This window comes from Corvus moneduloides, chromosome 7 (assembly GCF_009650955.1).
Source record: "Corvus moneduloides isolate bCorMon1 chromosome 7, bCorMon1.pri, whole genome shotgun sequence".
In the NCBI taxonomy this organism is placed as follows: Eukaryota; Metazoa; Chordata; class Aves; order Passeriformes; family Corvidae; genus Corvus; species Corvus moneduloides.
The window spans coordinates 12,624,025-12,650,163 of record NC_045482.1 but is presented as its reverse complement, the minus strand read 5'-3'; the positions used below and the strand labels follow the sequence as shown (position 1 = coordinate 12,650,163).

At 39.0% G+C, this 26,139-nt stretch overlaps 1 protein-coding gene across 26 annotated transcripts in view; it reads right to left on the bottom strand.

Moving 5' to 3' along the window:
- CARF (calcium responsive transcription factor) overlaps positions 1–26,139 on the bottom strand; it is a 38,957-nt gene that overhangs the window by 9,168 nt on the left and 3,650 nt on the right. For 20 of the 26 annotated variants that reach the window (XR_004241156.1, XR_004241158.1, XR_004241161.1 and 17 more), the window contains exons 2-15: positions 25,957–26,078; positions 24,172–24,393; positions 23,049–23,169; positions 20,726–20,855; positions 19,088–19,172; positions 14,909–15,098; positions 12,631–12,751; positions 11,612–11,755; positions 10,942–11,172; positions 10,386–10,548; positions 9,318–9,393; positions 5,568–5,698; positions 4,183–4,549; positions 1,682–2,389 (exon numbers count right to left, since the gene is read on the bottom strand). Coding sequence is in view for 1 of the 26 variants with exons in the window: in XM_032114100.1 (XP_031969991.1) it covers positions 2,301–2,389; positions 4,183–4,549; positions 5,568–5,698; positions 9,318–9,393; positions 10,386–10,548; positions 10,942–11,172; positions 11,612–11,755; positions 12,631–12,751; positions 14,909–15,098; positions 19,088–19,172; positions 20,726–20,855; positions 23,049–23,169; positions 24,172–24,393; positions 25,957–26,078 (2,192 nt within the window). In the remaining 25 variants the exon portion in view is untranslated. Of the gene's footprint in view, positions 1–823; positions 2,390–2,891; positions 4,550–5,567; positions 5,699–9,317; positions 9,394–10,385; positions 10,549–10,941; positions 11,173–11,611; positions 11,756–12,630; positions 12,752–14,908; positions 15,099–19,087; positions 19,173–20,725; positions 20,856–23,048; positions 23,170–24,001; positions 24,024–24,171; positions 24,439–25,956; positions 26,079–26,139 lie in introns of those variants that run through there. The other 6 variants (XR_004241180.1, XR_004241179.1, XM_032114100.1 and 3 more) reach the window with 6 other exon arrangements.

Here is a 26,139-nt window from a genome sequence, read left to right as displayed (position 1 = left end):
CTTTCAGAAAACTGATGGTGATGGATTATTGAATACAGCAAGGTGATGGATTATTGAATACATACAGATGGATTATTGAATACAAATTATTGAATAAGCTGACATACCATTCTGGTATGCAGTTTTTGAGTTGGAAAAGAGAAGGGGACTGCTGGCTGAGTACTCCAGAACTAAGACTGCAGCAGAGAACATCCATTTGGGAGATATTTTCACAATTAGCAAAACAACCAACCAAAAAACCAATGAACAATCAAATAAAACAAAACAAAAAACCCCAACCAAATAAAAAAAACCCACAGGTAAGTCTTGGGGGATTTTTTCTAGCCAGAAATGAGTAAAGTTTACCACAAAACAAGTCAGTGTTGATACCAAATATGAGAGGCTCCAAAAAACTGGAGACTTTTTTGCACTCTTGCATGATAAAATACTGGCTCTTATTTAGTAAGAGCATGGTCCTGTTGGAAAATTCTAATGGGACCTAACCCAGAAACATGAGCTTTAAACAAATAGTGTTTACAATGTTACTTAACCTCAGAGAAGTTAATATATGTTAAGACTAAGATATAGGATCTAACTAACAGATTTTGCACATAAAGGCATTTGGAACACAAGTTTAATGTAAGATTTCTGAAAGCTTTAGCTTTAAATACTCAAAAGAAAATGAAAAAATCATTTTAAATGACCACTATTTAGAAGATGTTTGTGAATGCTTGATTGTAAGTTAAATGTAACAATTTAAAAATGTTAATATTTTGGTTCATATAATATTCACACCACTTTCTTCTCTACATAAACTAATAATTTTCCTGGGGTTCTTTGCTTATTTGTTTTCAAGTCTGAAAAACAGAAAAGTCCTCACACTGAATTCTTCCACAGCATGCAGGAAAAAAAACCCTAATTTTATGATCAGGCTCTCGACCACTTAGTAGGAACTAGTAACAGAAAGGCTCCTACTGCTGTATACAAACTACTCTGAATGTTGCTCTAGGAATTCAACACCTGAAGCAAACAATGCAATTGCTTAACTTGGTATCTATGTTGGCATCAGTTTCATTTCATTTCATTTACAGCTTTAAATTGATTCCAAGTTATTTGTAGGTGCAATTTTTTTTCTTAAAGAAACGTCTGTCACACATTACACAGCTCAGTGCTTGTCACTTGTTACGGCTTTGATTTAAATATTTCTGAAAGATAATTTTTATCACATTCAATTTTCTGAAGATTCCTAGTAAATATTTTAATTGTATGGACCACATTAGTCCTAGAATATGTCACTTTTGAAAAAGATGAGTTTGTTTTCTGAGTGTTATGGTGACAGCACACTTGGATATATTGCTTTGATTACTTCCTTTGTTTTCTTAGGTTTCTCTTTGTTAGGAATGTATCCAAAAGCCCTACATCACAAACAGCAGCAGGTTAAATCACATTTATCTGAGCTGATAGCTTTAAGTGCACAAAGCAAGAGGCAGATAAGCTGAAATGGCAGCATCAATCATTTTCCACGAGAAAGACTCCTGCATTTAGTTGTTATGACCAACTGCAAAGGAAGGCTGCATGCATCAATGAACCTCATTATAAAGCCAGAACTTAAGTTCAAAGATGTCAAAGTCAAAAACATTCACCATTACAATTGACACACTTTTCTTTATCATACAACCTTATGTTCACCTACCAACCTCACCTTTCTCCTCTCCTTGATCTTCACACCATTAACATTATGATCAGGTCAAAGTTGCATTTTCTTAAGCATCCATGTCCTTCATCACTTTGAAGTTTAGCATCCTGGACCATCCTTTTGTCACAAAACCATGGCCATACTGATCCACTTTGCTGTTGGATTCTGTGATCTTGGAGCTGACAGATTCTATGGTCTCTGTAGTGCAATAAGAGTCAAGGGTCTCAAGGAGAAAATGCAATCCCAGCATTGTGATCCACATTCTAAAGCTAAGGAATTAAAATGTGGAAGACCTTCAGAAACAATGAACAAAATGGGCCATTTGGACAGAATCCAAATTACTCAAAACTTGAAACAGAAGAGAGAGGTGGTGTTCCACAGGGCAACTGAATGACCTGGAGTTGGCAGTGAGCCACATCAGTCAAACCAAAACAGCTTTCTGTCAGAACTACTATAAAATATGCTTAGTCTGAATGTCATAATACAATTAAAAAAGAATGGCAGTACTTTGAGAGCACCTGCATTTCCTTCCAAGACATTTAGAGTTCTCCAATTTGAAAAATCCTCCCAGGCTTCACAGGTGAAGGCGAGGAACTATGGTGAGGAACTGTGGCAGTCTCTGATTTTACCTATTTTCCATAGACAATGCTTTTTCTCTTGGTTCTTGTTTAACTTGGCTCACACAGGTAACAACACCCTCTGTATTTTCTTCAGCTTAAAAACAAAACAAAAATCAAACATTGAAGTTCAAACTCCATTGACAATGCTTCAGCCCCAATAACTGTGCATTTAAAAGAAAAGTATTTCAGGAACTCAAGCTAATAGGTAAGGCACATAGGAAGTTTACTGCTTTTTAGCTGGTCAGCCAGTTGTGTCACCTACTGTGCTCTAAGCCATTGCAAGTTGACATGAACTTACTGGAGTAAGGCCCCCCTCAAGTAACAATATTTAAACCAATTTATAAAAAAAAGTTTGGAGATATAAAATCACTTTCACACAAAAGGTCTTTCCTCTTTCCCATGGAAAAATAAAGCTGCCATCTTAATTCTTGTTTTTGTTATGAGGGACTTTTTTTTTGAAGGGGAATGAAGAAATAGGGGTGCTATTGCTGAAAAAATTGGCTCTAAAGCACGCTGGTTTACAGAATGACTTACACTTCAGGCACAATTGGCCACTTCTTTTGAGTAAAACAGGATTTCTTTAAAAATTCACTTACAAGAAACATTTGATAGGTTCTCTGAAATTCTTTTACTCTGCAAAAAAAAGAATTTCTCAGGAGAGAAGTCAAATTCAATTATAAAATGGAAAGCAACCAGTTACACAAACTTTTTGAGTACAAGTAGAAAATGCCTTAAATTTAACTTTGACAATACTGTCACAGCAAAAGAATCCATTACTACCTTAACACATATAAGTTTCAGTATATTTCCTCAACTACCCTTAATTTATACTAAATTCTGTAATATTCTGAAAATGAAAATCTAAGAATACATGAAGAAATAAAAAGGAATAAAGTTTTGCTGACCTGCAAAAGTCATTGGTACTTATCGAGATGGTAATTACTGCTATGTCATTATGAAGGTGTAGCTATGATCTAGAACATCTTTACCTACATGTTCCTGCAGAACTACTCAAGATCCATCTTTTTAGAAGTCACAGATGACATGAGAAAATAATACAGAAATAACAAAGCATTGCACACAAATGTTTCAGACTCTGGGTAGGTAAAAGACCATGTTGTGCTGATTTCTATGTGCTCCATATCTAATAGGTCTTCTTCGTCAAGAATTAACAACCAATCTGTGAGAATGCAAGCACCCGTTCCCAATCAGTTCCTATGGCTGAGAACTCAAAGACTGTATTTATATTTGATAGCAATGGTTTTAAAGAGCCTTCCATTTTCACATAAAGCTATTTATGGTGTTTATTGTGTAGTTTTTAAAAACTGTTTTCAAGCAGAAGTTTGAAATTCCCAGCAATTACATACAAATTTATCTGATCACTTCTAAAACATACTGATGACTACAGAATACTATTAAAACATAATTGAAAATTTTCAGAGATCTGCTGGGATTGTGTAAACAAAGAAGCCTTCAAACCCCCCATATTTCTTTCCAAAGAGTTCTAACTAGATTCAATATCCATTATTTTCTATTCTTATTTCTCCCTAAAAAAATAATTTTGAAGATCATAATTACAGCTAAATACTAGGATTTCTGGCAAAAATACTGTGCTTAACATAGGAGTTGGTATTTGGTCAAAGAAACTGACTAGCATCTTTTTACAGCAAAAAATAAGTTTGGGGTTTTTTGTGGGTTTTGTTAATTTATTTTGGTTTGTCATTTTTTTCCTTTGTTTTAACAGTAATAACTAATTAGAATTGTCTGAAAGAAGTCTGTGTTGGAGTTCTCCACTATCAACACATTTATCTCCTATCTTCAAGATACACAGAACAAAATCCACTGTATTTTCTATATTTACATATTATTGAGAAAACTGCAACTTACTAAGTGCTGGATGGCTGTCCACAATCTGTACTGGAATAGTCTGTACATCTCCTAAGAGAATCTGATGGACTCCTCCTTCAAGGTTTCTGGAGTCATCCACCCCTCCAGCTGGTACCAGCTGGCCCATGGCAACCAGACTCTGATCAGAGCCAGGCAGAGTCCCAAAAGCAGGAGCAGCAGCACTACGCTGTGTTAGGCCAGCACCTGCTTGCAGGCTGTGCCCCTGACTAAGTGCTAGAGAATGGCTGGTTATTGCACTCCCTAGGGAATCCAGGAAACTCGAAGGGCTGGGAGGGGAATGGTTATTTACAGCTATCAGGGCCGTTGATCCGTTTGTTGAGGTAAATGTTGACTGCAGCTGTAATCCCTGTGAAAGAGAAGGCAGAAGTACCAACATACCAGTATTTACAGCAGAAGCAGCTTGCATTTAACAGCATGTATTGTATTTATTGGAACTAGATAGCCTCTGACTTTCTACTTATTATCTCTTTTGAACACTCAATCCTAGCAACTCTAGGCTCAAAATGTGCTTGAAAACAATTAAGACAACAAAATCCAGCAGCATTTAGAAGACTGCTGATGACCATAAAGCTCTAATTTTGGATTGATATGCAGTTTCAGATCACTCCCCAGTACTGCCCATTCCCACAAGAGATGGGTATTATAAGCTAAGCACGCTGCTTTAAATAAACTGGTGTGAGGTAGAGCCAGGCTGTCCTCAAAAAGAAAGGGAAACAGCAAGTAGAACAGAATCTTACTACAGACTGTACTTCTAGCAAAAAGATCATGCATTTTATTGGGTTTCAGGAAATATGAAGGCAGCTTTTCAAAGCAGTTAAGGAAGAAGGATAAGAGAGCCAGCTTCGAAGGGAGATGAGCTTTAGAAGAAGCTCTTTTAGCACGACATTCTTATCCCTCTCTCTTCAGCCCTTCAACCTGCAAGTTTAAAGCTCTGAGCTAGGAGCAGTTTCAGGATTTTAAGGTATTTTCTTGAGAGGCTGGAGAAGGATTTAAAAGGAATAAACAAGACTGTCTCATCTCCCCACTGTTTTGCAGCATTTTCATTATAAAATGACTGGACTGTGTGGAAAATGAATAGGTACTTGGTTTGAGGTAGAAACCCACTACCTTTATCCTCTTGGTTTTGCCTTCACAAGGGACCCTACCTTCGAAGTGTCAAAAGATAGTAGTGGGATCCCCTGTACCACAGCTCTGTGCTAAATGTGATGTGCAAGAGCGACCAGACTAAGAGCTGACAGCTACCTCAAAGTCCGTGTTATCCAGCTATTGTCTGGCATCAGGTGAGAGGGAACTTGCTGTTCTCAGCTCGCCTTCAGCACTTCCAGCACAGCATGTTTGATGTTCTGTAAATGACTTGACTGTACCTGAAGTTGTGCAAATATCTTGGGCTGAAGTGAAGAGAGTGAAGACAACAGCTGAGCTGTTTCTGGTGTCAAGGACTCCCCACTCTGGTTGGATTCTGCTTTGGTGATGACTGACTCCCCTCCTGAGCTCCCTACAGTGTCAAAGTGAGGAAGCACACAGTTATGACAAATCTCTTCTGTTTAATAAAAGCCACCCCTGTGGACCAAACAAACTCCCTTCAATCTCAATACAGATATCCAGAAGACACATATATACATACATATATATGCTGTTCTCTTTGCAGAACTTGGATGCTAAAGAAAGAAGACTAGGTATGACAAAAAGACAATACTGCAGGAAGATTGTATGTATCTGTACAGACCAAAAACCAGAGGCACCAATAAATCTGTTCCTGAGAGCAAAGTAATTGCACCCTACACCATGCTTTGAATTTGTAGTTGTAACATAAAAGCTGAAACATTTCTAGCAAAGCAGCAAATAATTTGACAGTATCTACACCTCAGTAAGGGCTTAATAACAGACAGGTATCAAAAGAAAGGATTGTCTTCCAAAATAAAAACCTACACAGGAAATTTTCTGTCTCACCACTCCCTTAATATCTTTGTGAAATTAGCATAACTTCTATGCAATATCATCCAAAGTCCATCTATCTGGAGGTCTTTCAGCCTACAGATTACATCATATCCTCAAAATTCTTATTTAATGCAAGAATGATGGACTTCATTTCCTGAAGGTTTGTGAAAACTGGGATTTGCTTGTAGCGATTTCTGCAAGAAAACTTCTCATGAGATCATTCCATTTCCTGTCTGAGCCACCCAGAACACTTTGGTTAAGATTTATACAGATGCAAGCAGACATTGCTCAGCTTCTTACTTCTCAGTTTCACTGCTATGGAGGTAAAAGAAGAACTTGTCCTGTGAATGCAGATTAGTCTAGTGAATGCAAAAGATTTGAGAATGGTCAATGGCAAACACTATCAGAAAATCATAGAGAAAGTTTCCAGCAGTCTGAGTGGATGTAGATTTTTCAACATACATACTGATCTGCAGACTCTTAACAATTGTAACTGACTGGAAGATACATATAAATCTATAAATCTTCTTGAATGCAAGTACTTCAAATATTTACACTCTTTTTAATATTATACAGAGATCCCATATGCATATGTGAATGTTCACATGCAGGAAGAGATAGTAGTTCTCTCCCTAGGTCGTACTCTACAGCAACAAGCCTAGGAAAAAAGGTAATAGTTCAACTCCTCCTCTACCCACTACAAAGAAAGTTGTATCACAAGGAGATAGGGAGTTCTGCACAAACAAGTTCTGTTCTTGCCTGATTTCTTAAATGTATAGTTGTCTCCATCTGGCACAAGTTGAAATTAAAAAAAAAAAACATATACAAAGAGAAGTCTGAAAAGTTAATGCTGTTCTCCCTTGCTACCTCTTCACAAACATTAATGAGAGCTCATTTTTAGGAAGTCAGGCTTCTTTTTTGTAATACAATTATAAACATGTGTTGAAATGTCTACAAACACATACCCACACATATAAGGAGAGAAGAGACATGCTGCAATTAGAGTTTCTGTTTATATTCACTGAGCTGGTTCACATGTGCAGAAAACTAAACAAATCCCATTCTTTTGCTTCCTGTAAAATTCAGTATGTCACTGGATGGATGTTTACACATTTGATAGGCTACTTTGTCTTAGAAAATTATCTGTGTAAAACAAAGAAAGCAAGAATTGGTCTCTTTCTGAATGTTCTCCAGCACTCCGTTCATACCAAAAGTCACCCCTGCTGAGCTCTATCACTGTTGAAGCTGTTGAAGGCACAACTATTCTGTGTCTCTCCATAAAAACACAGTAATGCCAATATTAACACAGGCATGCAAGCTTACGCACAGTAAGTCTGTTCACACTGCAAATTTCTTTTTTTCCTAAAAAACAAGACTTCCTTAAAAAAGAGGGACACTGTTCAAGCTGAGTCTAAACCTCTTGTTCTCTCACAGTTGTAAACACTGGAATTCCTCCCTAAAGCACCAAGCATACATAATGCTTTTCAGTTCAAATTAATCCATTGCAGCAGCAGCCAAAATAAGAGTTAAAAAATCCCAAACAAAACAGAGCCCAACCTTGGCCTTGTTTTAAACAGTAAATGCACTGGTGTATGGAACTGTTTCACATAAATCAGGTAGACCAAGTCATTTAGGAGAACTCATGCAGTGAGCCAAACCTCTGGGGGTTTATATTTCCTGCTACAACAAATAAGAAATTGGCCCACGTCACTCCCTGACCTAAGGGGAAAAGGACACAAATGCATCAGCAGGACTTCTTCAGCAAGAACCACAGGATAACTGTTGACACAAGTAAATCCTGAACATGACAACTGTGGCAGTGCCCCTTTGGTCCCTGTAGACTTCTCTGTCATCTGTCTAGAACAAAATGTACCCACCACCATGTATCAGTTAAATGCAGAAACCAGCTGGCTCTGCTACTGAGATTAAAAACATCTGTGAAGTCTGCAGCATCATCTGAACGTGTGCAAACCATTAGGCTCTTCCACCTCACTTCAATCATATCCCTGCTAAAAGCCACAGATAGAGTTCTGATGAGTTTCACATCAAACCTGTTAAACAAAGGATGGGGAAAGCATCTACAAACATGAAGAAAAGTTCTTTTGGTGTCACACTAGACAAAATGTCCTTGAAACAAGGGTGGGAAGGACAGAATAATCTAATTATTACCAGCCACCATAATCCAACAGAACATCTTAGCCTACGTGTAATTGTAACTATGTGGGTAGCAAGTAGATCTAGTTACAAACACCTGTATTTTGTCTTAGTACGTGTTTTGAAGTTGAAGTAATAATAGTAGCAACCCACTTTCAACAAAGGAAGAACAGCGTAATATCTTGAAAAAAAACAGTCCTTTGACCAAGAATGCATAAAAATAAGTTTATATAGAAATCTACCATATCTACATTCTAGTTTTGCCACAGACTGGGAAGAAGTTTAACTGTGGCTCAGCAATCACTGGGAAGAGATGATACTTGGGTGCCACATTAATAAAGAAGTTACATCACAAAGAACTGAAGAAACACATCTCTCAGCCCTGCTGACACTTAACACCCGTGTTTCTATTTCTATTCTAAGCATCAAGGAAAAATGGAAAGGAGCGCTCTCAATTCCAGCAACAGAAATATAATGTTTGTTGTTCAGGGCCTGATCCTAGCACTGGAACTCATCAAGCCAATGACTTTGTGAGAAGCAGGAGTCTCAATGTGCATCGAAGTCCCTTTCAGCAAGATATTTAAGCATATGTGTAGCATGAGACATGTGGGAACTCAAGTACCCAGCTGGATCCTGGGTGTTGTGTCCCCTGACAGACATATCTGTTCAGTAGTAACTTAATTCTCTCTAAACAGGTGTTATTAGCACCCTCATCCAAGGTAAAATGTTCTTTCCAGATAACCATCCCATTAGAATTTTTGGTAGCTTGAAGATACTAAATAAAAGGCAAATTTATAATTTTAATACTTCTGCCAACAACATCATGATTATGCTCATTTTTTCCACACATGCAGTCAAATAGTTAAAAAAAAGTAAACCCACATAGTTATAGCAAAATAATCCTTCTTAAGTTCACCTGAGCAACGGGACATGACAGCAACCTCCCTGGAAGGAAAGTGACTTTCTGTGACATAGCTAACAAAACACACTTAGAGACAGACAGGTTATACATGCAGTCCTACCATCTGAAGGCGGTGCGGCAAACGCAACAGTCACTGTTTCTGTGAGGACATTCCCACTGTCTGTGGTCCATTGCAGCTGAAAGGAAAAATATCTCAGTTCTCAGAAAGGGTACAAGCTTGTCTACAGGAACACAGGCTCAATATAGGACTGATGGAAAAGTGTCTAAAACTACACTTTCTTATTTTCTTATAATTATGCATTTTTTGAGCTCTTGATTCACACACACAAAAAAAAAACTACTGTAAAAGATTTTTAAACGTGCAGTGTATCAGGAAGGTTAATCTGCTTTATCTGCTCATGACAGTTTAGTGACTTTAAAGTAGAAAATAGTCAAACTATTTGGCTAACTAACAAGCACACTCACTCACCTGGGCTACAACAGTGTAGGGAGAGGGAAAAGACTGATGACACAGCATGATTTAACAGTGCTGTTTGTCAAAGCTGATTTTAAATCAGCAATTTCTGAACAGTCAGTCTCATAACTGAGAAAACTAGGATCACTGTGTACCCTTTATTACTCAATACATGGAAGAAAATTATGGAACAAGATTTAAGAATTACTGAGCATTTGGAAGACTCAACTCCAAGCTTACTTCACTGGCTACAAACTGCATTTATTACTATTTACACATCCAAAATGTATTGTAAGTCCTAATTTAGACTGCACCTGAGACACACTTTTTCCCCATTTTTCCAGCTACTGAAAAGGAGTAGTAACTTCTTCAAAACACAGACAGTGGCAAAGTAATGAATAAAATTTTATGCCACATGTCAATTTTTCTACACCAGTGGCTTCCAGTTCATGCAGTCATCAAGAAGTGCTAGTACTGTGTAATTTGTCAATCAACTAACAGCAATCCAATGCTGATGAGATAAATACCGAATAAGGTCAGAAGGTTTTATTCACATTCAAGCCAATCTTGCTCAGCCAGAGATTCCACTGAAAATATTGCTGCTGGAAATATAAAGTCACAGAGAATTCTGGATGAAATACAGCTAAGTGGTAAAAATTAAGATTTCCAGTATTTAACTCCAAAATCCAAAAGGATACACAAAGGCCAACATACCGTTGCTGGGATACTTTCTGAATTATACACCATCTCTCCATTCCTTAGGGACTTCTGCACTTCATGAATGTGGTTCTTGATGTCATTCACAGTGGGGAAGAAGGACAGGTTATGTCTTTCTGGCACTTCATCAGGCGTGAATAATTCTCTTTCCACATATTTTCTGTCATATGTTAAAAGACATTTATTACCATATTTAAATATATTCTGCTATTTCCCACTGTTAAGAGACACTGCTACATTCTCCCTCCCCTTGCTGCAATGACAAGACAAAAGCAAGCTAGATGATCTTCTGAGCCAGTTCCTTGTGCATCTGCTACAGAGTTTGGAATTTAAAACCTCCATTTATTCAAGTAACTTTACAGAGTACAGCAGCTCTTAGTGGCTAACTACAATGATATGGAGAGATATCAAAGGCTGGGAGAAACAGACTCATGACATCTGGGAAATAGATTCAGTAATGCATCAGCAGTGCCCTTTAGCTGGAAACCAAATTAATCAAATGCAAAAGTAGATACAGTACTATAGACTGAGAGCATTGCAGACAGTTCTGTACCTTAGCTGCTTCCTCACTGCATAGACCTGCTCTATTCCCTGAGACACCAGTTCTCGGATCTTGTCTGCCACTTGAGGATGAAGTCGAGAAGGTAGAGTACTGTTCTCATCTCTAACAACTTCCTCCTCCTCCTCAGAAGACACAGAAAAATGGGAGGGCGAAGGAGGGAGGCAGGAAATTTCCATTTCATGATATTGGTGGGCTTGCTGAGTAGGTAACTGTACATACCACCTAGCAAGAAGGAGAGAGTTTATACACACAGTTCTCAAACAAAGGCGAAAAATTAGTGTCTTGGGGGAACAGTCTGACAACTACCAACAACCTAGTCAGGGCAACTTAAGATTTTACAGCCCCTGAGACAGAAGATGTCTTTGAGAACTCAGGGCCCTCACACACCTTTCAATGCAAAATGAACTAGATCAAACTCCAAATTAATACAACTATTTCTATCAATTCCCTGCATGGAAACACCTGCTGAAGTTCCATAGCTTAGTGCTTAACACATTTACTGAATTAATACTTCAGTGCCACAGAAGTCTTACTGACACTGTGAATTTTTCTTTACTTTTAATAAGTGACTAAGTGAAAAAAAAAAAAAAAAGAAGACCAAGTAAAATACTGCTCTTTTCTGCTTCATTTGTGAAAATAAAGAAAAAAGTGGAAGTTTCACCTGAGGACTCCTCCAGCATCTATCAAGTTTTTCTTCAGCATGTTGAACGCTTTCTCCTGCTCCATTCTTATGATTTTCTTGTCAATTTTAGGGTCAGTAGGAACCCTGTATTCTGGAAACTTTTGAACCTTTTTAATATAGATCCTTCCAAGGAGGAATAAAAAAAATTCTCCATCAGTATACTTTGGCCTTGGGAGGGGAAAGGCAAAAATCCCACTTCATATCAGGCATTAATATGGAAATAGTTCAAGCAGAGCCATGTAGGGTGTGAGTAGTCTCTAAAAGAATGGTAAAATTCTTAAGGGTAAAATTCTTAAGGATGCAGACAGACACACTTCTGTTCTGGTCTGGAAGCCACTCAGCCAGAGTGATTTTACTCCTCAGCAAAAGCCCTCATCCCCCAGTATAGTAAAAGCACAACACCAATTGTGAGCAGGCTGCAGTTCACCCAGCTATGCAGAATTGAGCACATACAGACCTAGCTGCAACTATTCATCAAACGCACTCTTAGCTCAGTAAAAACTGAACAATCACCCAGGAGAATGCTCAAGGGTGAGGAAAAAAAACCCAAAACATTAGTGTTGAAGGAGGAGAAAATCCCCAGTGAACAGGAAGAACTGTAACTCCTTCAGCACATAGGACACGTGCTAGACTAGGATGACTGACTGATAACAGAGCAATTAAAAGCCTGAAGAAGAAACAACAAATAAGATGACAAAGTTTTAGGAGCAGAAATAGTCACTAAAGGACACCACAACAACTCATGAATGCTCAGGTAGATAATGAATCCCACTTGTATTTCATTAGTGATGTACTGCTACTTTGCATCCAGGCAACCTACCAAATTTCAGCCTGATTCAGTCAAACGGGACAGCATTTTCCTCCTTACCTCTAAATAAGTATCAACCTCAAGTTATCAAGGAGATAAAGCTAAGAGAGCTACAGTGAGTATCAGCTACCACCCCAAACCAGTGCTCTGTCACGGCTCACAGAAAGAATGCTTTATAGATAATTCTCACCTTGCCGGACAAGTGGCTTTGTACAGCTGGCCAGAGGTGCTTTCCTGCTCACCAGCTTTTTTAGGCTGAAATCCTTTCCTCCTTGGCCCATATTGGCACTCCATTACAATGGCTCTGCTTCCTGGAAACAGGAAGTAATACACTCTGTTCAAGCAATCACTGAATTCATTACAGTGAAATACTAACCACAGAAGAGATGAGGGTTCTGAAGCAGTAACTTCTGTTTGCCATCAGACTCTTCAGAAGGCAGAGCCCTAGTAATACAGTGCAAATGCTTCTCTCCCAGCATGTAAGAACACATAGCACTTTAAACCATTTCTCAACCTTATTACACCTCACAGAACTTCTGCAACATATGTGAAGGCAAAATACTGGACTTTGCCCTGGTGAGCACCAATACTTTACAAGATGAGAAGTCTCGCAAGTTACCAAAAGAACACAATACTGGTAATAAACACAACAAGCAGAACCCCCAAAACAACGGAGAAAACCCCCGGCTGAAATCAAAGGTGTGATGGTTCTGGTTGGGATAGAATTAACTTTCTTCACAGTAGCCAATGTGAGGCTGTGTTTTGGATTTGTGCTGGAAACTGCTGATAACACAGGGATGTTTAGTTACTGCAGAGCAGGGCTTACACAGGGTCAAGGTCTTTTCTGCCTCTCATCCCACCCCAACAAGGAGGAGGCTGAGGGACACAAGAAACTGGGAGGGGACACAGCTGGGACAGCTGACCCAAAATGACCAAAGTCATATTCCATACCATATGGAATCATGTACAGCATATAGAGCCAAGGGAAGCAGGAGGAAGAGGGGGACATTCAAAGTTAAGAGTGTCTTCCCAAGTAACCATTACAAATGATGGTGTCCTGCTGTCCTGGGGATGGGAAGTTGTGAGTGAATCCTGATTTTGATTTACTTGTGTGTGTGGATTTTCCTTTACCTTTTAAATAGTCCCTATCTCAACCCATGAGTTTTCTCATGTTTACCCTTCCAATTCTCTCCCCCATCCCACTGGAGGAATAAGTGAGCAGCTCTGTGGTAATTTCCAGCTGGGGTCAAACCACAAGATAAGGTCAGCAGCCATTTCCAGCCTCCTGGCTTAGATCAACACTTCAGACCATGCTGTCCCATAAAAGCTCAGCCTTGCAGTTAAGAAGTCATAACTGCTAAATAACAGTTTTAGCACAGCACACCCACGCAAAGCCAGACAGGCTTAAATAAATACTGTTTTGCTCTGAACTCGAATTAAGTGACTTCTTCCAGTCAGACCTCTAATAAAAGGGATTGACAAGTAAAGCACTGAAGTGGTCAAGAAAGGAACATCTTCCAAATTTCTTCCACATCACATTTAGTTACCTTTTATTTATAGTTCGCATACTCCAGCATGCAGACAAGGAGCTGCCTATGCCACAAGTGATAAACCCAAAAACTTTTAAAGTATTATAACAGCAACATAATGTGTTTCCATAAGATACCAAATGATCTAGATGAAACTAAAGACGTCTGATATGCATGTTCAGGAAAAGAAAGGGTATGTTGCTTTGATTTTATTCTTAGTTTTCTTTTATCTCACAGTTTATGGCTGAAGCTTTAAAACTGGTGCTAACATTTCCCTTTTTCAGTAACTTTCAGGAAAAAAAAAAGAAAAAACCCCAAACATAACCTACATTCCTGTCACTCATTTTCTCTATGCAGCAATTAAAGCCCGTTCATTTTATATCCAAATTAAACTTAGTAATTTCACATATGCACCGCATGAGCTAAATATGTAATTACCAAGCTGTGAAGTTTGCACGTACATTTCAAAAAAACTCCAACACCAAAAGTCTCTCTGCTGAGGTCTGTTGATGTTTATGTTGTTTGGCTTTTTGAATTTATTTATTACTTTAAAGGTTGCAATTTGAATAGTTTATTGACTCCAGTGGAACAAACTCTTCTGAAGGTATTCAAGTTTAATCAAACAAGCTCTTATCCTTGGGAGAACTTTCATGTCCTAATAGAGCAAGATGGGACCTCCGCCTAAAGACCTCATCACAAGAACCCCCATCAAATGGTACTTAGCTAATTTCTAAAGGACAAAAGGAAATCATCACAACAAAACATAAAAAAGGAAACAAACTCCTTCAGACGCTCACAGCAGTGTCCCAGCTGCTCCCTTTTTATGTTTGTGTCTTGACCTTATCAAAACTAAGGAACAACATGAAGCTGCTTCTTTATGGCCAGTTGGGAGCTGATGTTGAAATTTTGAAAGTAGTTATTAAAATAAAAGTTAGTTACCTGCATTGACAAAGGGGATCCCATCATATGGGACATACTGAGATTTCCACATCAACCGTGTGGCAGGTTTGGCTGGGCTTGGAGACTGGCGCGTCCCCCACACACTTTGTGTTTGCTGCTTGTGTAGCGTGAGAACACTCTCTAACTCTGTCTCGCTCACACAATAGCCGCGGTACGAGTCCCCAATTCTCTGCATAGAAAGGACGGGAAATAATAGGATTATTCACCCACCTGACTGCTGAACATTACACAAAAAAACAAAAGCAGTCAGGGACTCCGGCAGGTGAGAACATAGGCCCAGATTTTTGCATTCCATGATTTTTGTCCCCACAGTAGTATCCTCATAAAGAGATTTACTACAGGATCTAACACAAGAGCAGTCCCCACTGAGGTCACGAGTTTGTCAGCCATCCAAGACCCTAAGAACACAAAGAACCCCTGAAAAGGTTACAGTCACACACACTACAACTCTGATTTCCAGAGGACAACTTCACTCCTGAGGTTTACCCCCAACACACACTTCAGTGGCAGTCACTGACTAGACAAATTACTGTTAGATGAAGTTTTTCACTTGACTGCCATAGAGAATCTCTGAATCACTAATAATTGTCTCTGCATCTACTGCAACACACGCACACTGCACCAAGCTGGAGCAGAATGCACCCGCCCACAGCACCAGTAACTGTCTCGCCTACTTAGTGCACTAACTTTGAACTGAATGTCTCACACAGCATCCCTCCCAACCTTCGAGGCACTCTTGATTCTCAACATTACACAACATAATATACCAGATTTGCCACGTGCAAACTGATGAGGATGTCAATGAACTCTGCTAATGTCTGGGCAACTCCACAAAAACTGCATCTAACTTGACTCAAAGTAGTTACCCAGCTACTCAGTGCCATCACAGTTGGTTCAGTGCTGGTCTACCAGGGCCAGCCAGCAAGCAACAAAATTACTGGGACAGAGAAGAACTTTCCATCAAAACCCAGAATTCCATGCTTGCTTCTGTTCATATGCAGCTCAGGGTCAGGCTGTAACCAACTGTAACAGCCACAGTAGTTTGCCAGCTCAATCTTACAGTGTATCTGTGGGATAAACACACGGTGAATGAGTACTAAGGTCTGATAGATTTGCCACCTTCAGTGAAAGAACAGCCAGATGTTTAACTAATACTGACAGCAAAAGGAGCAATGGTGTCTCTCCAAGATTAGCACACAGATACCTTAGTGACAACTGCTTAAGACCAGCCTCATGCCTTTCTAAGAAAAACAGAAGGTCTGTGGTTAGCAAGACCTAAAGTCAACGAAGAACCAGTGAAGATCTTGTGAATGAACTGGGCCAGCACAGTGCTGCTGATAGTGCAAGGCCAGACGCAGAGGGTCGTGTGTGCACCAGGTGTGAGTCACTGAGACATGAGCTGCTCACACCTCAGAGCTCGCTGCTCTGCAGGCACTGCTGCAGCAGCTAACCAAGTCAGCACAGGCTCCACTCACGGCTGTGGGGAGCAAGAGACAGTGGCAACTGTTTAGCCAGAAGTTATAAATAACACTTCTGTCCAAAACTTGACCTGAAAAATTCAGGAGAAGCAAAGCAGCCTGAGAAGTACCAGAACTTTGTTCTTTCCAGAAACCTGGGACACTGCCTTTCAGAAGAGGGATTACAGCACCACTGTACATAATAAGTACTGCACAACCCAGATGTGATTTTTTTCCCGTATCTTATACCTGTCACTATAAATAGGTCACTGACCTTATTCTAGAGAGATGAGAAGACTGATAAAACTGTTCTGCCAGAAAAGCAGCAAAAGTTAAGGCACTCTCTCCTATTCTGGCTTTACTTTTGCACAAGTTAGATCATTTCCCCTAAATTGGTGGGAGAGGAGGAGGAGGAGAAGAAAACCATAAAGCATGTAAGATTCCTGCTTTCTACAAGCAGGGAAAAAACAGACAAATGAGACTATCTTCTTCAGACAAATAAATTAACCTTATTTTGTACAGTTAATTAATGCAGTTTTCAACAACATTTTATTTCAGTATGCTGATACATGCAGGAAATGCATTCTGATCGGACCACTGAAAACTAAATAGGTTATTGAAAGTAACTGGTTTGAAATTAACTCTCTAACAAGTAATTACCTTGAAGTAATTGCATTCTCTCCAGCCCTTTAACTCCAAGGTTCAAGCCAAAAAACAGGAGCAATTCCTTCCCTCTCTCCTGGCCTTGCCTCAGCAAAGGTACATACAAGCTTACCCTAAAGTACACACACCAAGACTGCAGTTTTCCTCAAGGAAACTAACAGCAGCAGGGTAGCAGAGGCATTTTGCAGCCCAGACACAGCAAGTGTAAGCTGAACTTTTCAAGGCAGTAGGGAACTGACACCAAACACAGAGCTTGGTGGTAATTTGGATGACTGCAGCTTTTACTGCTGTTTGCCTGCAGTACTAACTGCTGAAGGAGTCACTGCCCTTCGGAGTGCAGCGGCTTCACCTGCTGACATCTTGTGTGAGTCACAGAGACCTCAACACTGTTTTAAGTTTGTTTCAGTTCCGGCAGACAACTGAAAGAGTAGAGTTGTGAGCTGATGTATTCACCGGCATCTCTCCAAACTGGATCTCCAAATTCAGTAGGACCCTTCAATTCTGTTACTAGTAACAAAAGATTTTGACACCTAAAAGATAAACAACACCTCAAAATCCCAGTGTCTCCAGTCTGTGCCCCAAAAAAGGCACATACACCCCAGCTCTCTCCGGTGGATCAGGGAGGATTAGCATATACAAGCAACAGTTCTGCTGAGCAGCAGAGGGAAATGTTTGTGTCCTCAGAACACATTCAAACAGACATTACTTCTATTTCCTTTTCTTTAAAAATAAGATCTTTTCTGTAAATGCTGCTGTGAATTTTAAAGCACAGCAGGTGAAATTTCTTGTAATAGATAGACAAAGCAGATCATAAGTCCTCCAATAATACAATACCAATAATAAATGATTCAGATAAGCCACATTGATGTTAAGACAGGAAAGAATATACCACATAATGCTAAAAACACTGTGAACTTTATCAACTAACTGGCCAACTGAATTAAGAAATTGGTTCTATAAAAATGGTGTTTCCACCATGGAAAAATTCATGCTATTAATTTTCTGACTTCTTAACACTTATGTGGACATAAGAGTGGACAGTACCATTTGTATTAAACAAATGGCATAACACAAGAGAAATAGATGAATATATTTATTTTAAAAATTGTTTCTAAGTAGATTGAGAGAAATTCAATTTCTAGGTCCCTCAAACTGCAACTTCTAGTTATCAATGGCCAAGCCAATAGGAAGAAAAAAAAAAGAAGTGGTAGAAATATCAAAAGAGATTAAGCAGCTAGAGAGTATGAGCTTTCCTTCTAAAAAGTATTAAGAGAAAGTAAAATAAACATCTATCAGGAAGAGTTTGATAGTAGGAGGAAGGGATAGTTGATCTCTCAGGAAACTTCCCATCTCCCCTGCCTTCCTGTTAAGTGACTTATGATGCATTCTAGCTGCTGATAGCATCCTAGTCATCTGGACAGTTCTGCAGACACCTAACAATACGCAAATAGAGGAAGAGTTCTGTTTAGGTCAAAAACCATCACACAGAATAAAGACTGAGCATTTTTTAACAAAAGAGAAAACAAACACATGTAACCTAACCTGCTGGGACCAAAAAAAAAAAAAAAAAAAAAAAAAGAAAAATCAGCAAGAATATCTAAAATAGGAATCCTTAGTAAAATATTGATATTAGGGTGCATTAAGTCTCAGACTTGACACTGGCCAGTCATATGGATTTTGATTTCTATGGGATAACACAAACCAATATGAACAGTTGCAGAACTCAGCAAAGTTTGCACAGTAGCTCAGGAGCAAACTCTACCATGGCGCACAATGGCTCTTCCCAGCACTACAAGGTATCAGGTTTTCAGCAGCACTTTTTTTACTTCAGGAGCTGGTAGTGGTCAGTTGTTCTAAAATTCTCAAATTAGAAAGGGATTTCACAGCATTTTATGTGTTTAACTGTTCTAGCAGTCCCGGTGCTATATACCAGGAAGCTTGAACACTTCTACAGCTATGACCTATTCCTTTCACAGAATAGGACCATTATCTTAGAGCTAGATGATAAAACACCAAGTCATAATTCTTTGTGGCCCACCTCACAGCTCCTGAGACGGCGCGCCCATGCAGGTGTGTTTAGTGGCAATGGTTGAAGAGGGATAGGAAAAGGATTTTCCACTACCCTGAAAAAAACAAAAAAAAATAGAAGTTTATACAGACATTCAGAAAAGCTACAATTTTGACTAAACTACAGGTAACATCAAATCAGTGTATTACGTATAACCCTAGAGCATATGATCAAACTATGGATATTTTATCAATATGCCTTAAAAACCTGTGGTTCATTTTCTTCATATTCTATTTCACTGTTAAAATAATTTACAGTGAATCAAAGTATTAAAAAAACCCACTGTTTTCTACATTCAACTTCTCCAAACATTCAGTATTCTTAGTACTGCTACCTGACAACAGCAGACAAAACATGGTGAAATAGACCAGCTGATTGTCTTGATAATTTTCTTATGCAAAATGATGGTAAAATGCTGAAGATTAAAACCAATATCCAACACTTGTCGCATGCTGCACATTTTAATTTACTTTAAATTACTGAAAAACAGTTCCAGTAACTATTTAAACCTAGTTTCTCCATTCCCTAAATTCTGGGGCAGAAACAATGATAACTCACTGCTTATTACTCCAAAACAAGTGTATTGCCTCCTGTCTACACAAATATATCTCACTTCCAAGATTATTTTTCTGACATGCACAGACTGTGTTCACACATCACACATTCACAAACTTCTCTCTTTGTTTTACATGTTTCTTGAATATATATAATTTCTGTTTTAGTGAGATTACTCTGATCTTTTCTACTACTTGATTTCTAAAGAACATAAACCAATGCAAACCCAGCTTGCAGTCCACAGAGCAAATGCCTTCTTTGGGAGTTTTTTGTTGTTGTTGTCACTTTTCATTGTTGCTGTTCCTTTATTTGGTTGGGTTGAGGTTGTGAGGATTTTTTGAAGTAAAAAGGAATTCCAGAGTATTCAGAATTAAAACAGTAGGCAACATTTAGCATGGGGAGAGATTTGAGTGGATATCAAGTGAAGAATACCTAACAACTAACAAACTTTGGAAACTTAGCTGATCAATCTGCCTAAGCATTTCACCAACACACACCATTAGCAGCAGCTTTCTCATATTTTATCAGAGGACACTGAAGAAGTTATCCAGAGAACAAAGATGAGGCTCTCAAAGTTAATGACAGCTATTGAAAACTCCATCTAAAAAATTCACCTCTACAAGTAACTGTTCTTGTGGAAGCATGGTTTGTATAGGTTTTAGTACATTCATCCAAGAAACTCTACTCCCTCAAACATCAACTTTCCCTGCAGTTCCTTCACTCGGTCACTTTCAACTCCAGGCAGGCAGTAACAGTATCTGTTTAAAGTCATTTCAGTAATTGGCATTGATTTACTTTAAATGTCCACCTATTGCTGTGGTCAGAATATATCTCTGGAATACAGGTACTTGAACTGCTTTCCCTATTGCGCCGGCACACACAAAAGCTGCCTGGAAACACAGTTAGCTACACATCACTCACTAACACTGCGGGTTCATAACCTCTGTTCCATGGTAATTTTGTGATAACCACTGCAAAAACAAACTGCAAGAAAAAAAGGCAGTGGTAGCACTGGATCAAAGTGATTGTTCATCCTTTTAACCCCTGACCTACCTGGTAGTTGTTTTTTTCGATACAGTGAGAGATGCCTGTGGATGTAGAATGTAACTGCTTGCACTGTCTGCTATAGAAGCCACCACCACAGTCTGCAGATTCCCATCACCACACTTCTCTTCTGAAATATCTTTATAAAAATAAAGCAGCTTCTTGGTTAATAACTGAATGTAGAATGGGGAAAAACAAGCTATGATTAAACTTTGTGTGCTGTTAAAGCAAGCCTTTTGACATAGGAAATAAGTTTTATAGGTGATAAAGTAATCTAATCGTTGTGAATCAGTGCTCGAACTCCTGGCACAAATATGAAGATACACTTGATAAGGTTGCTTATATTTAAGGACTCCGATAGCTGTGCTACTGCTTATGAATCCTTCCACAACAAAGCAAATAATCAGAACAACTTGCAAATTACTCTGCTTCCAGGAATCCACATACGATTGCCCAAGTATTTTGTTCAGCTGCAAGTCACATACTGGTTGCTTTTAAAATAAGAAAAAATGAGATAATGATACTGCTTTGTACTTAGAAAAGAACACTTAAACAAGAAAAACAGGCCTCTTGTAATTGAATCTGACATGCTGTTAGAACAAATGTTTTAGCCTTTCTTGGTAATAGGGAGCAATCCACAAGCCAAAAATTGCTCCTAAATTGAAGGCTGTGTGTACAGTTAAACAAAAACATAATGGAAAACTGTGAAAGCAGACGTTCAATATTTTGGTCTCAACATAAACACACAAGGTCTCTTTAGATGAAGGATTTTTGCCCTTCAATTATGAAAGCTTCCTTCCCTCATCCAGAGAGAGAGTGGTAAGCTATTAACACAGTACAGAAATGGATCCACAGGAAAGCTCTATAAGAAGATTCATAAGTGCGCACTCGGATTAACACCACTCTGGCTCAAAGCACAGGCTCCTCCCACAGAGACGTGCCCTTAAGACACTACAGGCTACTCTGAAGTCTGCACCCTTCCATGCATTACCACCATGTGCAGACAAGTGAAACAGGCTGACAGGCCATTCTCCTTCCTCTTTCACCTCCACAGTAAACTGCTGACCAGTCTTCCTAACTGTCTTTTAAAGACCAAATAACTGCAAAATCTTTTACTCAGTATGTCACAAAAAGAACCAAACAAAACAAACAAAAAAAAAATCCCACAAATGACACCTGTATCACTGTTGTAGAACATGTATTCAAATACTGGGATAGCAAACCCCATGTTGAATGAAAAATGGAAATGCAAAACTGCTATTTAGTACTGGAAGTTAGTGCTTTCAAAGAGTAGCAGCAATTGTTTTGTAACTAAAGGCTCACAGTTGACTTCAAAGTAATGTAAGAGTCTGCTGTAACCAAACTTGGTCTTACCCCTGCAAGAGCTGGAGACGGAGGGAAGGTTGAGCATTAGGGCAGGAACAAGCCTTTCAATGCAAGGTCATGAAACGATATTGCAACCCTAAATGATCACGCCTTGAACCTCAAATCTTTCTTCTATCCACCCAGCACCAGGACTCTAGTCTTACTGTGAGCTATCATTCCACAGGAACACTCAACCAGTGCTCAAATTTTGAGAATTTTATAGAGAGAATGAAAAACAGTTTAAAAAACATTTGAGAGTTTAACAAAATGTGACCACCTCATTCTCAGTCTTACTCTGTGAACGCAAACTAGTACACAGTGTTCTGCCATCCAGCAAGGATTGCAGATGAATAATCAATGCTTTCAGATTTCAGTACGTCCATTTTCTAGAGAAAACCTGAAAAGTTGCACTTCTAGTTGTGCACATGCTTAAAATGTGACAATTAACACATTCCAATGAATGGAAAGTTACATCTCATTTTCCTTGACTGGGAACTGGATTTCTACCTAAGTGATTCATTCCTAGCTTCACAAAAGATGCATCATCACCAGTGATCTCTGGAACAGAAGATTTAATGTTCTTCTGGCCTGTCTGCACTACAGGAATTAACGACTTCATTCAAAATGAAGTAAACAAATAGTGAAAATTTGAAGCTGATAGGACAGCCAATGGCACAAATATCCTTATTAATGGTAAATAAGGCAAGAAACAACTCTGTGCTTGATATGCCAATCTACCCACCACGTGCCCTTCAGAAAAGTGGTATAATAGCTCTTCTTCAATAAGGTTTTGCCCAACAGAAAGTGTGGTGTGTGAGGTACCAGATTCATAATTCAGAAAGCAGAATCTGTGTGTATTTTGTCTTAAAACTGACCAAGGAAAGGAAACAAGGTGCTTAAAAAAGACCATGCAGGATGTGCTTACTCACAGGAGCACAAACCCTCAAGTCCCACAGGTTAAACTCACCCTGTGTGCTGGTCACATCCAGAAGCTGACCTGGGGGAATAATCACTTGGGTCACTCCTGGCTGGGCAGAAGGAATGACATGCAGCACCTGTCCATTTTCTGACTGGCTGGCAACAATCATCTGTAAGGCAGTCACAGAGAAGCATGAATGGCATTAGTTTGTATGGTGATCATGCAGCACAACTGGGTTTGATTATTACCAGAACAGGAAATATTTTGCTTAGAATTAGGGCCTGTATATTTACTTGATTTTACATAATAAAAAAACTATCTCTTTATTGTCCATTTCTTAAAATCAATTTCCCCTTTTAAAATAGCCCTTTAATTAAGGAAAGAATAAAACCACACAACCTTATCCGATTCTACAATGAATTACACATTTATTTGAAACTTACAACACTATTATTAAAGCTATCAAACACCTGAAAGCCATTCATAGCTGGATTCACCGTAACCTCATTCATGGACTAGCAGAACTACTCATAACGTAAAAATTTTGACCTTTACTCCTAAGAAACTGACCTCTATGGGCAGCACTTCATGCAAAAGCAGAGGAGAAGAAAAGCTCCAGGACTTAAAAAAAAATACTAATTAAATCACATTGGATTCTGAAAAACTTAAACAACTCCTTATGGTATATTTACCCGTAATTACAAAGGACTCTGGGGGAGAGAGTTATGTTTTTTACAAAATAGATGTTACAAATTACAAAGCAACATTTTAAGAAAATTATTTGAGGGCTGGGGGAAATGTGAGATGTAATGACTTAGCTTACTGCTAATGTTCTGATTTCCCAAAAAAAACCAGAGTGACTTATCCAGGGAACATAGAGAAAACAGCAGCAGCAGAAGTACAAGATCTTATCACACTACAGCATCCAGGCTTGATACTGACAAAAGACATCAGCTGTTGTTTAATAAAATTAGTAATGGCTGCAGACAGAACGTGCCTACCTGAAGAAGGGCAACTGGAGCATGAACTGTACCACTGAAAAGCTCCACCTTGTTGCTAGAGATAAAGTCTGAATCAGCTGTTGCTACAACAAAGCACCACGTAAGAGAGTTCTTCAAAGAGCTCCCTCATCTGTGAACACAGCCCCAGCCCTGCCTGCAGACACACTCACCATGGGTGCACTGGGCCCTCCCAGGGGCTGCAGCTCACAGAGGGGCTGCCTGGGCTGCTCTGCCAGCTGGAATTCCTCTGCACAATGGGACCGTGGCTGGGGCGGCCGCGCCGGCACAGCCAATGGTGGAGAACTGCCCGAGAGAGGCACTGCGATGGGCAGGGCTGTGGGAGAGTCGCTCTGGCCAAACAACGGATCCCTGGAATCCATGCACGTTAGTTGCTTTCACAGAGGAAAAACAGTAAAATGTACTTTGAGTAGCAACCTCTATGAAGAAAAAAAAAAAAAAAAAACAACAAAACAAGAAAGAGAAAAGAACATTTAAAACCAGTGTGCTATACAGTATACTCAGAGGGAACTCTTGTCCTTCTGATCAAGAAGCCAACATTAGCAGCTCTACTGTTGTTCTCCATTTCCATGCTGAAAAAGTATTCATACTCCTGCTTCCTAGAATGAAGCCTCTCTACCAAGGCAAAAGAAAATCCCTTTTGCTCAAAATCTACTTCCCAAAACCACTTATCACTTTAAAATGTCTCAAATCTGCCCAGAAACTGAGAAGACTTACACCAAAACCAAAACTGTAAAATATTCACCAACTTAATTTGACTTCAAAAGAAATCCCAGATACTATTCCACTTGGCCTTTCCATACGTGCATTTAGCTATGAAGAAAAAATCTCTACACAATTTTTACATTCTTTACCACCACAGAAACACAAGCAACACAACCTCCAATTCAAGGCCAAGAATGGTACAGCACAAGGCCAAGAACCAGACAAAATCTTTTAAAAATAGAGCTTATCCTCATCAAATTTGCAGAACCAAAGTCTTAAAGTACCTCCCATTTTCATTAAATTTAAGTGCATAGGCACAAATATTTGTGTTGTTGAAACTCTGACAACACAAACATTAAGCATGTAAAAATAATGGAAAAATAGGCAGTCCCTGTGTACAATAACATGTCAGACTGTCACCTGGCCAGTGCAAGAAGGGCTGCAATTTGTTGTATCTCTTGCAGCAACTGCACAAACAACTCTGTCATTTTTGTGACAAAAATTAATACACTACAAATCAAAGAATGAGGAAAAATGTTTCTAAATTTTATATAAAGTCAGATTTGATCTAAATAACTTAATCAAAAATTCTGCAGGTATAAATTTTCTGTGCTGAAACTGTCTGCTGTGAACTACACCAGAAAAGCAGCAACAAACAAATGGCACTTGTTGTGTTAAAGACGTTGTGCAGACACCATAAGCACACAAATCACTACCTGAGTGACATTTTATGTTAGAAGAACATTCTGCAGAAGAGCATTCATGCACAGAAATCTCCTTGAATAGAAATATCTGGCAATATCTGATAAAAAATACATGGAAGACTCCTCTCCCCCAATACCTACACACATCCTGTGTCCCTGGACTCTTTGTTGGTGACATTTGGTCACTAAGCAATGTGACCTCATTTTCACCTGTTCTGAACCTCTCCTACTCCAACACGTTATAAAGTATTCTTTTTTTTAAAGGGTTGACAAAATAAAACATGCATTTCTTCAGCACTGTAACAGGACATAATTACTGAAGGTTGTCATTACATGTAACATCTGGGTATGCATCAGTTCAAAACTGAATGGCACAGGAATCCAAGGGAAGGATGTACATTCTTAAAAGACATGATGTATTACTCTAAAGGCAAGAAAAGACCCCTGCACTGATGAAATAGCATATTTTAAACTCATCAGAGTGGATGTAAAGGAAGCATCTAAAAGGACAAAGCATTTGTACCTCACCTGAAAAACCTGATCGTTTGTTTCTGAGTCTTCTGTACCATGACAGCTGCCTATGAACAAATCGTTAGATCCTTCCATAGCAATGCCATGGTCAGCTCCACTTTCTTCCATTACAAGGTGACCTGAAAAGGTTATAAAAGGTTATTTTTGCCTCCTGCCAAGAGATTGCCATAGGTGTTGTCT